Genomic DNA, 17,683 nt, shown 5'->3' with positions numbered 1-17,683 from the left:
TACAACTTCCTTGTGAAAAATATGTAAATTTAAAAAAAGTTAAAGTAAATATAACATGATAAGACTTCTAAAAAGGAAAGCCTTTTTTATATTGGTTTCAAACTAGCAGCAACCAACTAAATTTGTCTTTGGTTTATATATTCTCTTTAATTCCTTTTTTAAGATAACTGATATTTTAATTATAAGATGTTGCATGTGCCCGCTAATATGCCATATCCTTTTCTAGCATACATTTTGCTCTTTATTGAAATGCACACAACTTTTCACTTAAAAAATAGGCATTTATTGATCTTACATGTAGTTCTCACAGTTAAATTATTTTTTTAATCTTTGACTTTATTATCTAATCCATATAGAAAACTACATACATGAAAAATTTAAATGTGAGTGATGGAAAAGAATTTTGAGTGAATTTTTTTGAAATTTGTTTTGCAATTACATTTGCCACTTGCAAGCTAAAAATTGGCATCAATTTCCAAAATTAACAGTAACTGTTACTGTGTTGCTATAATTCAGATTTTTTTTTTCACTTGAAAATTTACTTTCACTTGGAAATTTATAGATTGAATTCATTATTTACTTTGAAGTGTTTATTTGTTGAGGTGAATGCATCTTATATCCAGCACAGTTTGAAAGCATTAAACAATTTTAGCCCTGGCATCTTAACAATATTTTGATTTTAAATCCCTCGTTCATTTAGATAATTTGTTTTTCTAGAAAACCAATTTTAGACAAATAAATTAAATTTTATAAATGTTAAACTTTTGCATTATTTTTTCAAAGCATGTTTTATATAGTAGCTTATTAATATTGGGATGCATAGTGCTATGCATGTTTTTATGTACAGTGAAACTTGTCTAATCTGAAGTCATGCATTCCAAAATCTTCTCTAAGACAATGCAAACTTTGAGTCACTTTCAATAATTTCATTTATTTGAAATGCTGTTTAGTTCAAAATGTTGTCTTAATATGGCAGATTGATTTGGAACCAAAGGAGTTCGGATTAGACAAAGTTTACTGTGTAATGTGATGCAGCGTTTTGATAATTTAAAAATGCTATTTTTTTTTGTCGTTGATTTATTATTGAAGGCACATTGCTACGGAGTTAATTCTCCTTGCTCTCATCAGTTGCTGTCCACGGTAATATTATTCTGCCTTCTCTCAGCCACAGAGCTTGATGCTGCCCTAAAGCTTTATTAACATTGGAACTTTAGAGATCTACAAAATTAATTTATTCTTAACAAGCAGATTGCTAGTTTTAGAATGGTTTATGAATGGATCAGTCTTCAAATTCCTACAAATATTGTTGAATGTTTGAATTAAGAAAAAATTAAATTAACTCACCTTATATTGTTTACGGGAACTGTAAAATTAGACAATGACCCAGAATCATTAACTTTGTCTTACAGGTCTAGAAATTTACAGCATGATATCGTTTTATCATTTAAGAGGAGAACTTTTTTTTAAGAACTCAATTTATAAATGAATATGGCTTGTCAAATGTGCAAAAATTTTTGAGATAAATTTTTAAAAAGTTATGCCCCTTCTATTAAAGTTGAAGCAAACATACATAATGTTAATGTAACAAATTAAGTTTGAATGATATTTGGCAGAATTAATTTTTGAAAAAGTAAGCGTAGATTTGACATGTTTTTTGATATACTGTAAATCACTTTTTATTCGCGAGAACTTTATTTTCGCGTAATTACGCGAGACGGTGTGCTCGCGAATATTTAATTCTCGCGTATAATAGTATTCCTTATGATTATATAGAGCAATAACCACAATTCGTGAAAATTTGTGCAAGAGTCAATGGCTATCTCGCGAAAATAAGGTGTCGCGAAAATTTAGTGATCTACAGTAGCATATATCAATTATGTTAACGTGATAATTTGTTTTCATGTCTATATGTGCAAGACAATTAAAGCGTTGTACCCTTTATAATTAGTGGGAAATGCTTTCTGCAGAAAATACTAAAAAGAAAACACTGACAGCTAAATTCTATACAATTTTACAGATTCAGAAATTATAATGAAAATAAGTCTTACTTTTTCTGGTTATTTATGAAAAAAAAAAAAGATTGGATGTTTTTACTGAAAAAAATAAATATCTACCGTCTACGTATACGAATAACACTAATCTTCTAATACTCATAACTGCAGAACTTGGTGAGAAATACACAATTTCTGGCCCACACATGTAGATGGATAAAATTTCTTATTTAAGCAAAAATTTTATTATATACATGTACTTAAGTTTCTCAATGCACACTATAAAAGATCTGAAATTAATAATCACATACCAGCATGGTATATATCAGAGGCGATCTAGAATGCACGCATAGGCTAGAAAACGTACAATTTTCAGTGAAAGCACCATTCGATAGCATAATTTGACTACCAGTAGAATTGTAGTTGCTTTATTTGCTTTGTGCAGCTTATTGTTTAATAAAATAATTTTACTCTATATGCATTGCTTTTTGTAATGTTAAAGCAATAGGAAGTATGAATATCAATAAAATATATGTTAACTTGTCAAATATACTAGTCTTGTTTTGTTTGATTATCAAGATAGTTAACACCAATGATTCAGAACTTGTTTAATACTTTTCTTACAAGTATACAATAGATGATTGATTTAATTTTATTTCTTAATTAATTTGATTTTTTTTTCATTTCAGAAAATGAATTTAAGACTTTTATTATTTAGTGTTTTAATTTTATTATTTAAGTTTGTGATTTAAAGAAATATTATCTAAAAACTCATTTATGAAATAAATAAGATTTTCTTGTTAATCTGAAGTGATTCAGATATATGCAAAAATTTTTCTATACGAAAGTTTTTTTTCCTGAATTACATAGTATTATACTGATCATGTTACATTGGTACCATAATTTGCAATAATTTAAAGATTTTTTTTTCTTCAAAAATTGTATCTACTTATTGCAAAAAAGAATTAAATCAGACATCAATTGAAAATTTTCTTTCCACCAATTTTACAGATGTATGAAGGAGAACATGTGACCTGGTTTTCCTTGATTTCATTGGACGGTATAACCCTCTCCATCATCAATGAAGTTTATGAGGAAGTTGCTCTGGTCAGCTTGACCAGTCTACCGGCCAGCTGGGAAATTGAGGTCAAAAACAAGTGGAAGATGTTGGAGGACATCACCTTGGTAACTTGGCTGGAGGACCAATGGAAGAACGGTGTGGATCAGGCCAGCTGGGATACCAGGATAGAGGTAGTGAATTATGGGTATTATGTGAAGCGTGCTGGGATACCAGGATAGAGGTAGTGAATTATGGGTATTATGTGAAGCGTGCTGGGATACCAGGATAGAGGTAGGGAATTATGGGTATTATGTGAAGCATGCTGGGATACCAGGATAGAGGTAGTGAATTATGGGTATTATTTGAAGCATGCTGGGATACCAGGATAGAGGTAGTGAATTATGGGTAATATGTGAGGCATATGCTGGGATACCAGGATAGAGTTAGGGAATTATGGTTTATATGTGATGCAGGTACCAAAATAAAGTTAGTGAATTATAAATTGCAGATACATTTTGTAAAAACTGAAGATGGAGTTAGGGAATTATGGGTAATATATGATTCAGACTTGGGTTTTGTTTGCTTGATCTGTTGGTAATATTTAGCAGTCACTTATACATGCAGCCACCAAGTGTAGGTGGAGAAAATTCTGCCTTAATATTAATATCTTTGTGTATAAGCAATGAATCTGAAACAGGATAGACATTTTTGGAAGTTATATTTTTTTCATGATTGTTTATATCTATATAATAATGAAAGACATTTTGTAACATGTGGATATTGTAAATATTTAGGTGGATTTTAAAAACATGAGAATGACAAAACCTTACATTGGAGACCTGAGAAGAGTTGCCTACCCTGGGCTGTATTTTCAGCATAGGATGTCAGAACACCAGACTCTATTACATGCTCGAGTATACAAAATACAGGTAAAATACTGTAGACGTACTTTTATCCATGGGGTCATAATCTCAATTTCTGTTTAATCTGCATGTAGAAAATTATGCGGATTTAATTCCTAGAATGTCACTATATGCCTTACATTTACATAAAGTACGCTTGGACAAAATTCCGCAAAAAATTTGTGACGGTGTACATAGGGTAAATTAATACCTGATGCAGAAAATGTACTTCTACAGTATACAAAATACAGGTACCTGCACCTTAAATTTATAATGCCATTATACAGGTACATTTAAATATAATTTTGCCAGAATATACAAAATACAGGTACATTATACATAATATAGGTACCTTAAATTTATAGTATTAAATACATAAAATGTATTGTAAGTTAAACTTTTAAAGCTATATATAGCATATCTGAGGTAAAAAAATAAAAATACAAGATTGAGCGCAGATCTACACAATATTTTTTATTTACATTCAAATTAAAATTTTCATCTAGTATATTGACTTTAAACTATGTCTGATATTTATTTCTGAGTTGGAAATAATTCGGTTATTGTTTTAAATTCTGCAATAAGTTTGAAATGCAAATGATTTAAATTGTGAAATTTACAGGAAAGTGTTCTCTTTATATTAAGTAACAAAACAAATAGAAAGATTCTTTTGATTTTAGATAGTCAGAACAAAAATACGCCATATATCACTTTAAGGTAATAGAAGTTAAGAAAAATGAAGTATATTCTTGTGCACAAGTTGTCTTGTAATGACGTTAGTTTAGTGAACCTTAAGCCTAGCATTTGGGTATCTGAATCAAAACAGGCATGCAACTTCAAATTTTCTCACATACCAGCTAATTAAACACAGTGGAATATGTGATTTACACTTTTGCAAAATTAAAGTTTGTTTTAGATTGATAATCAGTTGTTAGATGCCTACCACCAGACTGTGTTAAGTTGTGTTCCTACGCCAGCCTACCTCGTCAAGAAAAAAGGACCCAAACCCTGTATAGAATTCGGGATGATTAGACGAGTTGTACCTGAAAATAATGTTGATACATTTAGGTAAGTGTAGACAAGACTAGTTTCTTTGCTTGTTTGAATGTTGTTTAACGTTTTATCTTGAGAATTTTTCACTCTTATGGAGAGGCCACCACTTTCCGATGGAAAGCTACAAATTTTGTCATATACCTGACACTAATGACCAATGAGCAGTGAGGGATCTTTTTTGTGTCAGCACTTACTGGGACATGGGACCTCGGTTTATACGGTCTCATTTGAAGGACCGAACTGCACTTCCACATTAAAATCAAATTGATGAATTCAGACAAATTTTAGCAACAGGAATTTATATACCTTGGATATTGATATAACCAATCAATTCATTGTGCATTTAAATTATTGAGCTTCTTTTTTTTTTTTTATTTTCTGCAGTTTAACATCCAGAGTACATTACCGGTATAGAAAAATATAAACATTGTAGATTTTTATGTATACATATACCTGGTATATATATAATTAGGTAGTTATATAATATAAAAAATATGTCTATTTTATTTAATATGGGGATGTATATCATGAATACATAATATACCTGGTATACATGTACATGTATTATATATAATTAGATAGTTATATAATATAAAAAAATGTCTATTCCATGTAACCAAAGTGTTGATGTATATAATGTATATGACACATATATCTTATTTTTTTTTTAAATAAGTTGACAATGTTATATCATGTATAAAAATGACCATGGTTTTTTTGAACTGGATGTCCTCCATATTTAATGCAAATAAATAATTATTTTTCAAATATAGTATTTACAAATTAAATTTTTTTCATTAAATATTTAAAATTTACAATTTCTAGATGTTGGTATATATATACTGTTTTACAAGCAAAATGATGTGACATTTAAAGCTGTGTTTTCGGTACCAGAAATGCCTAATATAACAAAAATTGGATAAATTATTGAGTTTGATTAATAGGCGAATTAATAGCTTAATATAGTTTCTGCTTATGAAAGGAAATTTTGAATGTACAACAACAATGAAATGAATTTTTTTAATTTTCAGACAGTTTCAGTTGATCCTTCAGGAGCTAAGATTGGCCGTAGACTGGGGTTTTATTGAATCTATTCAGGATACATTCGCTGATCTTATGCCAACTGAAGCTACTGAAGTAAATATTTATATCTATATTCATTTACATTTTACAGTTTAATTTCTGAGATCTCATAATGGAATTATAAACTTTGAAATATCCAATATTTTGACTTTCTAATATCTGCAGTGAAGATGTTTCTTTTATACACCAAATTGATGATAATTAACAAATTAAGTCAAAAGTTATTTGTATGTCAAACATTTTGAATTTTCTTTTCCCAGAGTGCTAAATTACAATCGGACATTCTGGTTGCTCAGCGCCCTCTACAGGAAGTAGCCGAAGTTATGGTAACAGTTACATATTAAAATAATAACAGTTATTTCAAGAGAATTATGAATTTGCTCAGTTTTTTTAATTTTATAGGTATAAAAATTCAATAAAATATACTGCATACTTGTAAAATCTGTTTTAGGTTGAGAAACGGCCACATAGAATTTTCTTTGAGATGTTCAAGATTTCTCCAATCAAGGTTGTTATAAGTTCTGACAATGGATTTCTTTGCATTATACCCATTACACAATTTTTAAATCCTTTTAATAAAATTAATATATTTTTATTTTGTTTATTGTAAGTTTCTTATTGGAACATTGTATTTATAGGTCCATGTGAGTTTCTCTCTGCGGGGAACCCCCCACCTGACTCGGGATGTCCAGCCAAGTGTAGCGTCTGACATCAAGGGATTCCTCCGGAATTCTATTGGAGCGACCTTCACTGAGGTCAAAGACATTGAGCTCAAGTAAGAAATGACATTGAAAATTTTACCACATTATATTTTGTCATCTTTCAATTTTAGAAATTTAATAAGAATTTTAAAAAACTTTACTAATTAAGAATCCAAAGACTTGTTCATTCTTGTCTGATGCATACCATTATTTCAATGTAGTAAATCCTGATTTTTATTTTTTCCATCTAATTACTCTAGAATTTCTATTTTTCTTTCAGGCTGGGTTTCTTTGAGCAGCGAGGTGTCCTCCTATCCTCACTACAGATGCAGACCCAGGCTCTCTCTCACTACCGCCAGCAGCTGATGCTGCAGATCTATGTGGTTATTTTTGGTCTAGATGTTCTAGGAAACCCCTACGGCCTCATCAAGGACATCACAGAAGGACTAGGGGAGCTATTCTATGAACCTCTGCTGGTAACTAGGGTTGTTTTTTTCCTCTCTAGTATTATTTTTTTACTCAATTGAGGTGCCACAAAAAGGAGTCCAAATTAATTAAAATAAAAATTGATTTGCATGAGACTATTATTTCAGAAAAGTTTAACAGCTGAAAATCTAGGAATTGACGAGTGTTACATGTAAACAAATCAATCAAAATTATTGTAAACATTAAATCTTTAATCTCATTTTCTGTGTTAATTAACAGGACACAATACAAGGAGAGGATGCCTTCACCAGTAACATGGTCAGGGGATTTGAGAATGCTATGGGTCATATCGTAGGTAAGAGAAATGTTCTTCTAAGTCCTTAAACATTGTACAGTATAGTTAATGTTTAACTAATCACAGAGTATGATTTCCTAAAAGATAGGTCCTGTCTTTTATGAATATCTTTGATTGGTTTTTATAGGAGGTACAGCTAACTCTGTTGCCAGGATTACAGGAACTCTGGGGAACACACTGGCTTACTTATCCATGGATGACGAGTTCCAAAAGGTAGGGACTTTTTTGCTTTGCTCCTTCTCATTTCTTCTTTCCTGGATACATTTAGGTACTGTAGAATTAAAAGATGTAGTAAAAATATTCTCTCAACAAATGCACTGTTAAAAGGGATGTTTGCATGATTGATTGTTAATTTTCCAAAGGATCATGCAAAACTTGCCATATGGCTTCAAACATTTGAAATGTTCAAAAAGATAATCTTCTAAGAAGCTGCATTTTACTGTATATGAGCTGAGTAGAATTGGTTTCTATTGACCTTGTAGAGAAGAGTGCGTCGGTTACAGCAGCAGCCCCGGAATCTCCCACACAGCATGGCTATGGCGGGGAAGGGGTTCCTGTCGGGGATGAAGTTTGGTCTCCTGGGGGTGGTGCTAGATCCTGTACATGGTAGGCTTATTTTAATTATTAATTATAGTAGGGATAGACCATAAATCAATTTATTTTGAATTGTAGTTTTAGAAAAAATGTAAAAATAAATAAAAATTAATATAAAAGTAAATTAGTTGAAATAATAGATTTTTTTATTTTTAATTTACTTTGTACAGCTAGGAGCTTTGAATTTCTCTAAAAAAAAGGTGTTTCAGGAATTCATTAAACAAACGGTTGGCAAATGAATGCATATGATTGGAATATACATTTATTTGTACATTCATTTTATACTTTGGACTTTTGCCTATAACTTCTTAATTATATTGAATACTTGTAAATCCCTTGTATTGTCATTGTTCTGTATTTATTTGTAGGTGCCTCTGAGGAGGGTGTTGAGGGGTTCTTTAAGGGGATCGGTAAGGGGTTACTGGGACTGGTCACTCAGCCCCTGGGGGGTGTGATGGACATGGTCAGTCTGGCCTTTGATGGAGTCCGCAGGTAAAACAAATACTGATACATACCTTACATATTGGTCATTTATAAATTAAATATAGTCAAATATACTAAGACCTTTTTTTTTTGTTAAAAAAATTTTAAACGAAAAATATGTTTCTTCAACACATGTGGTGTATTTATACTTGAATATTTTTATTAAAAATTTCAAAAAATTACATACCAATAACTTGGTTTTCTATCTAAGCCCTAGCTAGGCTAATAACATATTATCTGTTTACATTGTACATGTACCTGCACATGTGCCTAGTAGTATATCCTTTAATTTATGCTGTGTCTTCCTCAGATCCACCGAATCCAGTAGTTTTTGTTTTTTTTTGAAAATTGATAGTTCATCTGTTTTTTTTCTTGACAGGTCTGCTGAGAATGATGTAGTAGCCATAAGAATGAGATTACCCAGGTTTATTAACCCTTACCATGTAGGTTGAAATTCGCAGTTCCTTTGGAATACTATCAAATTGTTTATAACCATAGTCTTTTAATTATTGACTAAACTTACTAGCCAATTAATGTTAATATCAAAAAGACAAATACAAATACATTTCTTTTTAAAATAATGTATTAATACATAAGATACAACATGATCTATGTTTTTTTATACCCAGGGTTTAGAGCCCTACTCGTGGTACAGGGCCCAGGGTAACTTTATCCTACACAGACTCCGGGATGAGCAGCGATCCTCCGGGATCTTTGTAGACTTCGCTCCTCTGAGTTATGATGACAGAGCAGATCTCCTCTTTATCACTGACAGGTCAGAGTTCTCTTTTACTCTTACATTCAACATCATTCACTTAAAAAAGCACACAGTATATCGATTCTTTGCTTCATGATATTTGAAACAAGATGCCTGTGAATAATTCCTATTATATACAGACCCTGAGACGTGCTACTACCCCAAAAAAGCGTGTGGCTTTCGTGCGCTTTCTGTTTCGTGCAAACCGTGTAGCGTTTCGTGTAAACCGTGCAGCGTTTCGTGCAAACCGTGTAGCGTTTCGTGTAAACCGTACAGCGTTTCGTGTAAGCTCCAAAGCGTTTCGTGCAAACCTTGTAGCGAGCGTGCGAAAAGCGTGTGAGAAACGTGCGACTTTCGTGTAAGAACCGTGTGAGAAACGTGCGACTTTCGTGCAAGAATCGTGTAAGATTCATTCGGATGTCATTTCATTTTAAATATGGCTATCGATGGGTCAGGATGTAAAATTCTATTAGTATTTTATAATTGAATTAGTTATGCTTGTGATATTATAGGAGTAAAAACAAAAAAAAAAAATGGAACAACAAAATGAAAATAAAACGGTAATGTACATGATGATTTATATTTGTTTGATTTCTTTTCCTTCTATAGAAAATGTGTTCCGATAAATCAGCTATGTACAACAATTTTAAGGGCATTGTATTCAATATACTATATGTATCAAAGCGATCGTGACTTCTTAAATATTTTTTCTCAAAGAAAGAAAGAAATACCGGTAATATATATTTTTTTTATTTAAATCTAAAATATATCAGGACTCCGCTCTTGTCTTTACATTTGAAACGATTTGTCATTTCATATCTTTTAATACATAAAACTTGTTGTTCATTATTGTTAAAAATTGATTTTATAATTTTAATTCACATGCACTGACGACCATATCTTTATAAACGAGGGGGGGGGGGTAAATTAAATTGCTAGTACAGTCTTTCATTTTTTGTTGTAGCTTTCAGTCTAATGTTAGTTTAATTAAATGCTTAGTTTTCTATTTTTGTTTAAATTTGTTGTTAAATGTATGCGCAGATACACCCCTTAAAAATTTATTGGAATCTTCTTTCCACCTTTCAACTGTGATCAAGGTCATTTACAACAGCGATCACGGGCTCCGAGTGCAATTCAACTGAAAACCTGTTTTGCTATATGTACATGTTAAGTTCACGGCTTAATGACACCTGAAAATTACGACTGGATTTTATTTTTTTTTAAATAAAATGGTTCTATAAATATTTGATGGGTACAACTTATAAATCAGCGGATTTCATCTTTTATTTGTAAATCAGAATTTCTAGCCGTAAACAGTAAAAAATAAACAGAACTGATTTGGTAGTCTTTTTATGAATATCATGTAAGAAAAGCTTAGGAGTAAATCATGAATAATTGTATATTATTTGTTTTATAACTCACGTACTTTTTATTTCATCTAAAATATTTCAGTTTTCTTGTAATATACCTGAATGCCGGTGTCAATTTTAAGATTGATCTATATTGTATGAACAATGTATAGTCAAATGCCGCGACTATTAATAAATGTACACATATAAACATACGTTTAGTCCTGTTTTGAAATGAAGGATTTTACAGTAAGATGGGCATGCTGATGTTAAGGTTCATGTAAAAGAGAAAGAGAATATAATAGATTAATAGATCACATTACCCCCCCCCCTTTACCGGTTTCCCTCCTATTGATAATGCTTGCGTAAAAAAAATCTTTAAAAATGTATCAATAATCGTTATTACAGTATATAGGCAAATTTAATTTATAATTTAAAATCAAAATCACAAAAAATAATCCGCCTTCAGAAATCAAACACAATATAATCAATATTATTAAAAATCAATGAGTTATATTCCTGCAGTGAGAAATCGAATTTGTGTTCAATTTAATTATTAAATCAATTTATCAAATTATACTCGTAAAAATATTACATTGAAATCAATAACTAATACCTGTATCTAAAAAATGTATTTTATTAAACAGTCATTCACGATATCGGCATTTCGTTTTTAAACAGTTGGATAAATAAATAAATAAATTCGAACTGACAATTATTTATCAATTAATTACAACTGTCAGAGTATTAAATATTTCTATCGGTTTTTATAATACAAGTGTACTAAATTTAATTTAAACAGCTGCTTAATGTGGCTTTTTGAGTGATTTTCATTGAATTATTGATAAGGCGGTAAAAATGCCCGAGATATTCCGAGTAGAAAAATCCAAACCGTGCGAGAATCGTGCACAAAGCGTGTGAGAAACGTGTACAAAGCGTTTCGTGCTGCCTTTCGTGTAAACCGTGCAGCATTTCGTGCAAAACGTTTCGTGTTAACCGTGTAGCATTTTGTGCAAACCGTGTAGCGTTTCGTGTAAACCGTGCAGCGTTTCGTGCAAACCGTGTAGCGTTCGTGTACCGTTCGTGCAGCGAGCGTGTGGGGTAGTAGCACGTCTCAGGGTCTGTACTTATGCAATTGTATCTTATAACAGATTTAAATTTTAATTTAATTCCCATTACATATGAATATTAAAATTCAGAGCTTCTGAATTTGATATTTGATTATTTTATAAGAAAATAAATGTTAATATGTAAAATGTGTTTTTACAGAACAATTTTGAGCTTGTCAAAGAATCGGTTTTCCCCTGGGTATGACGTGAAGTGGGAAGTAGAACGGGAGAGGATTATGGGAATTCCAGAGGTGACAGAAAATAAAATAGTCCTTACTCTGAAGGTTAGTTTTGTCTAGAGACCTAACTTAAGATATACATGTACTAGTAATCAAATATACAAACTCAAAATCAAGTTATAATTATTGGCACAAGGTACTAATATTAACTTTTATACAGTGTGAATATTCTTTGAAGTTGAATAATATTTTCTTCAGTTTTGTATCATTTTGACTATAGAAAAACTAGTAAACTTATTTTGCTATCACAATTATATGTATCCAAAAAATATATCAAGCTTCTAGTATAATTATATGAAAAAAATTCAAATTTAAATATTCCCACAGTTAAAAAGATCTAGACTAACAGGTAAGAAAACGTTCAGGGTAGATAATAAAAATTGATTACTTTTCGTTTTGAAGGACAAAAAGGGTTCATTATTCTCTGGGAGTACAATAGAGATCTCTAGTCCTAACCCTGAAATACTGAGGTGGATCCAGGATCGCATGGAGCGTATTGTCAGACAACAGATCTAAGCAGTAAGTTACAAAGTCTCGTGGAAGTTTTTGAGCAAAGAATTGTTTTCAATGTTTGTATAAAGTAAAGAATATAAAACAAATTAATATTTTCATGTGATTGATATTTTGATGTGTCTTACAATATTTGTGTGATTCTTTATTTTCCAGGTTGTCAAAAAGTGCTGTGGATTTATTTGACATGAACAAAAGAGATTGATGTTTGGCTGTGATTTTTAGAAATTGTATATTGACTGCAAATTCCAGTAGCATAATAGCTGAGTGTTTGTTGTTTTGACATCTCATATTTCACTTTTTTGCTGTATGTTGATGATGGGTTAGCTATTCTTGTTGCCATAAGTACACTGTGTAATATAAATATTAAAACATTATGTTTTAAGGGAAGTCCTTGGTTTATAAACAGGACATGCTTAACATCATAAAAATTATAACATGTAGTCAATTTATTGTGATATACACTCAATGTGCAATACCTTTTAACAGCATTTTACAGTTGTTTTTTGTTTACCTTGTATGTATGTGTTTATGACATTCCAGGATAACATGTCCTTTTTGTCTATTAGAAGTATTCATTAATTGTATATTGTGGTACACACCCTCCCAAATATAGGACTTTGAGTAGTAATGATCACAGGTAGTTTAAATTCATTTATTTCCAAGTTTATAGTCACATACAATAAACTAGCCAGTTGCATATCTATGAAATAAAAATTAACTGACTTGGAAAGGGGAATATATTTAACTAAAATGCTGCATTCTTCTGGGAAGATACTATTAATAATTATTTTTTCTGAATTGTAAAGATCGGGAATTGAAATTAAGGTCATTTTCCAGTGGGAAAGTACAGCACTGTCCTAAATATAGCTGAGATTAATGTATTTAATTTTAAAACCAAATGCTAGGACTATACAGTTCAATTTCATTAATACCCCAAACTCTGATATCTTGAATATACCATTAATATTCAGAAGTGATTATTATGAAGTCCAACCCACTTGTTCTTTAAAAATTTAACCCTCGAATCCTTGGATATCTTGATTTTTTTCCCTCCAGTTGAGTTGAAAAAACTTTTTAGTTAATGAGGTTTCAATGCTTGCACATGTGTTGATCTGTCAATAGGAGCAAATGGAACAAATGATAATGACTAGATTTTCTGTGATATATGTATACAGTGCTGTTTTTATAGGTTTCACAGATAAAGGATTTTTCATGATTACCTTATATAAACACAATGATTTTAATGCATTATCATTTTGTATATAAGTTAAATATAAATTCATATTAAAAATCAGGCTGATATTTTTTGCAAAAGATATTTCTTCTCTTATTATAAACATTTCCAGTTATTGAACATATTAAACTCTAACTTTAAACAAGATAAAATTATATTTTTCATTTAAAAAAAGATTGTACACACTGTGTTGTTACTCATTAGTACATTTATCTAGAATACTTGACATTCAGATTATATTGCACTTCGTTATTTTCATGTTAAACGTACAAGACTACTGTTTTATACAAATTGCACTTTAACCTGTACATTTTGGAATTGACCTGATGAAGTAATTCAGACTTTCCCATCATTTATTAAAATAAACTGGAATATGTATTTAGCAAATTTGAAGGATTTGTTGTTTTGCACTTTACTGGTCTAATGTTTAGTGCGTGTAGAACCGAGATTTGGGTATTTAATGATCATTATTAAACATTTACCATTTATATATTTGGTTCATTGGTTAAGATTTTTTTCTACTTTGTTTACAATGATTTGTTAGCCAGAGAGAATTATGTTGTTATTTACTTTAATTATTATTGCTTTGTTAATAAAGAAACACGTATTTAGATTACCGACATTGTTATTTGATATATATACTACAAAAGTTGGAGATACGGAAATATACACAGTACATATAAAATGGATTTCGGTCTACCTGTGCTTGTTTATATATCCACAAAAAAACTTGAATCTCGGCCAGAATTTTAACAGTAGGATCTGTAGCTTTCATCTTTCAAAGCTCATTCCCCATGCAGGATTTAAGATACCAGCCTTTTAACCGCATGAGTTTGGAGTTTGAGCTCTTTTTGAAAATACATGTATGAGACCATATGGAAACATGATTGATTCACAAACTTGTCTGGTTTACAAGAAATTGGTCAAACGCAAACTTTGTGTTTTTAAGTTACAAACTTTCAGAACTTTTTCTAATGCAGAAAATTTGTCTTTAATCGGATAATTTTAAAGTGACTTCAGAAAATATAATCCACTAAAAAAGAAAAATTTTGAAACACTGTATGTTAAGACTTTTTTTGAAAATTGAATTATAGATTTCGAGAACCTGAAGGACAGACAAACTAAACAAGAACTCGGTGATTTACATAATTTTATCAGCTGAAGGATGTCAGTTTATTTTGAAACAATGTTAGTACTTTTGGATGACCTAATATTTGTGCACTAAAAGGAAATGGCAACCCTAAAGCATGATTTGTACCTTAGGTCAATGAAAAGAAATTTACTGCGCTGTAACAGTATGTTCATGTCAACCTGATCATCTGCCAGAAAAAAGGTCAACACGAAAGGTCTGCATATGATGAGAAAATCGTCAGTCAATGCATCAAAGTTCAAGACTGCAGATAACCTCCACCGCAAGAAGATCGAATGGTTAAGAAACCAAGGTCATTATAATAATAATGCATTCTTCAAGTGTCAAAACAATGTTAAGATTGTTTGTTTTGTTTTCACTTTTTTACGCTTCTGCTACAGAATCAGAATATGAGAGCCTTTTACTGCGTCTGGAGAAGCTAGAGAAAGACGTTCGTGAAGAAGTTCAGGAGACAGAGGAACTCCTGGGTTTACTGCAGGATAACCACAGAGAAGAGAGAGCTGCTCATCAAGGTACATATGGTGCTATCAATTATATTGGCTTTTTAAAGGTCAAGTACTCTTTGGAAATTTTAATAATTGTAGCTTAAAGAATTTTTCACGGTCATGGTTACAGATTAAAATTCAGCAAATTGCATCTGTATCTACATGTAACAGATAATAAAACGTGTATTTATTTTAATTTAATGGTATTTCCAAAATATTCTTTTCTTTGACAAGCTTAATAAGACTTAATATACTAGTATTTTTCTTCTAATCGAAATAAGTTATTTTAAATTGAAATTAGTTTATATCATTTTCTGTTTCTTAATTTATTATAACATCTAAAATTTCCACTCTAGGATGCAATGGAGATGTGGTGGCTTTTCACGCTCAGTTAACGACTACAACCGTGTCTCTCTCTTCTGGTGAAGTTATCAAATTTAACAAAGTAATAACTAATGTAGGAGACGGCTACAACAGCTCCACGGGAATATTCACGGCGCCAGTGTCTGGGTACTATGAGTTAACCGCAACCATAATGGCACAAAGTAGCAACACTTTAATAACTCGTATTGTAGTGAACGGTGTAAGTGGAGTTTGTTATTCCTACAGTTCAAGGTACCAATCCCAGGGAATGTGTAACATGATATATTATTTGTCGAAGGGACTCACTGTAAAAGTTATTCAATATTCAGGGTCAGCTCTGTACGGTTACGGATTCTCTTCATTTTCAGGACATCTTGTTGGCTGAATATACTGAATTGATAACATGTACTCATTGTAATAAAGATTGAAGTACTTAAAGAATTATATATTGTTATTTCCGGGGACTCGACATTTCAATTCATATAGTGTCTATATGGCACACCAAATTCAAAAAATAAGCTTTAATCATAGTTTCACAGTTGATACTAGATTTATCGACTGTAAAATTGTAAACTATAATTTACGGATTGTAAACAATAGTTAGCGATGATAATCTGTTTTTCACATCTGTATACTATAGTTTACGCAATAATATATTTTTTTTTTTATACAAGCGTTAAGTATAATTAACACTTAAAGCAATCATTTACGACTGCAAAACATAGTTTATCTGATAAATATAGTTTCACGATTTGTAAATTTTAGTTTACATCTCTAAACTATTCTTAACAAATGTAAATTATAGTTTAGAGTTTGTAAAATATGTAAAATATAGATTACAGACATCCAAAGCACGCTATTTACAAAAGTGAGATAAACATACAGTGTAGTTTGACATTTTAGGAACAGTTTATGAACAGAATCTCTTATTTTGTAATGGAGATGCACAATTTTCTGTGAAACTAGATTTCCCGACTCTAAACATTAGTTTACGATCAAAACTATAGTTAACGATACCTTTTTCCTAAAATTATATAGATAGGTTATTCCTAGTTTTAGCATTAGAAGACTTTGCTATGCAACGACTATTTTCAGTGGTTGCTAAATGTATACGCATGTGTCACAAAGTAAATTTTACCAAATTTATTTAAAATGTAACAGAATTTTAATTCATAAAACGAATTATTTTTAAAGCCTGTTTTTAACATATGTCGAAAATTATTTATCAATCAATTAATGTTTAGACAGTAAAAAAGGAATTTGTCACTCAATATTTATTTAAGGAATTAGTGTCAATCCTCTACCTCAAAGAGTGTCCGACTTGTATGTGTGATAATTGCGTAAATGTGTTTCAATTGAAGTTAGAGTGAATCCCTTACGTTGTGTGAGAGAGTTAGTTTTAGATCCGCCGTGGACAATCCCGGACGTGAATATTAGATGCACTGGACATTCCGTCATCAAGAAAAATATAGTTTTTCTCTGGACTTTTCCGAGTTACGAAAACGTTTGTGTGTGTGTCCGTGTGTGAGCGTTACAACTCGTCTTTGTTTTATGTGACTTGACTTGATTTATTTTTCAAAATACAAACTTTAACTTTTTCTTGCTTTACTTTCGTTTATTAAATTTTCATCACAAGTTCACTTGTGTTACATGTTTATTTCTTGTTGACATCAAAAGTAAATGTTCTCTATTATTTTTATAAAAATAAAAAGGATTTAAAAAGCGTGTTACTCGTTTTTCATAATCCGACTGATCTCATTCTCTGGATTTTGTGGAGGTACATGGATGACTCAATTCCGCTATTTCTATTATTTTATAGTTCCTAAATTTGCGGAC

At 30.9% G+C, this 17,683-nt stretch overlaps 2 protein-coding genes across 4 annotated transcripts; both read left to right on the top strand.

The window, feature by feature from the left end:
• Positions 1–353: 353 nt before the first annotated feature.
• Positions 354–14,462, top strand: LOC134236594 (intermembrane lipid transfer protein VPS13C-like). Of its 3 annotated transcripts, XM_062718767.1 has the most exons (19): positions 354–383; positions 1,090–1,140; positions 3,003–3,242; positions 3,846–3,980; positions 4,870–5,021; positions 6,038–6,143; positions 6,350–6,415; positions 6,541–6,597; positions 6,728–6,864; positions 7,071–7,266; positions 7,496–7,571; positions 7,699–7,784; positions 8,054–8,177; positions 8,534–8,657; positions 9,028–9,091; positions 9,278–9,423; positions 12,024–12,147; positions 12,505–12,621; positions 12,769–14,462. In XM_062718767.1, exons 1-18 carry the CDS (start codon positions 369–371, stop codon positions 12,616–12,618), a joined length of 2,013 nt encoding a protein of 670 aa, XP_062574751.1. In that variant the 5' UTR covers positions 354–368; the 3' UTR covers positions 12,619–12,621; positions 12,769–14,462. The 3 variants fall into 3 exon arrangements, with proteins under 3 accessions (XP_062574751.1, XP_062574752.1, XP_062574750.1); XM_062718768.1 differs by lacking the exon at positions 1,090–1,140; XM_062718766.1 differs by lacking the exon at positions 354–383 and having other exon boundaries at positions 924–1,140.
• Positions 14,463–15,290: 828 nt separating this feature from the next.
• Positions 15,291–16,274, top strand: LOC134236596 (heavy metal-binding protein HIP-like). The gene is made up of 2 exons (XM_062718771.1): positions 15,291–15,511; positions 15,841–16,274. The coding sequence occupies exons 1-2, from the start codon at positions 15,307–15,309 to the stop codon at positions 16,230–16,232; spliced, it is 597 nt and encodes a 198-aa protein (XP_062574755.1). The 5' UTR covers positions 15,291–15,306; the 3' UTR covers positions 16,233–16,274.
• Positions 16,275–17,683: the final 1,409 nt, after the last annotated feature.

Source organism: Saccostrea cucullata, unplaced genomic scaffold (genome assembly GCF_032062105.1).
Source record: "Saccostrea cucullata isolate Sc308-1 unplaced genomic scaffold, CSIRO_AGI_Scuc_v1 ctg9559, whole genome shotgun sequence".
Lineage (NCBI taxonomy): Eukaryota > Metazoa > Mollusca > Bivalvia > Ostreida > Ostreidae > Saccostrea > Saccostrea cuccullata.
Note: the sequence above shows the minus strand (reverse complement) of the source record. Positions and strands in the feature narration are given on the sequence as shown.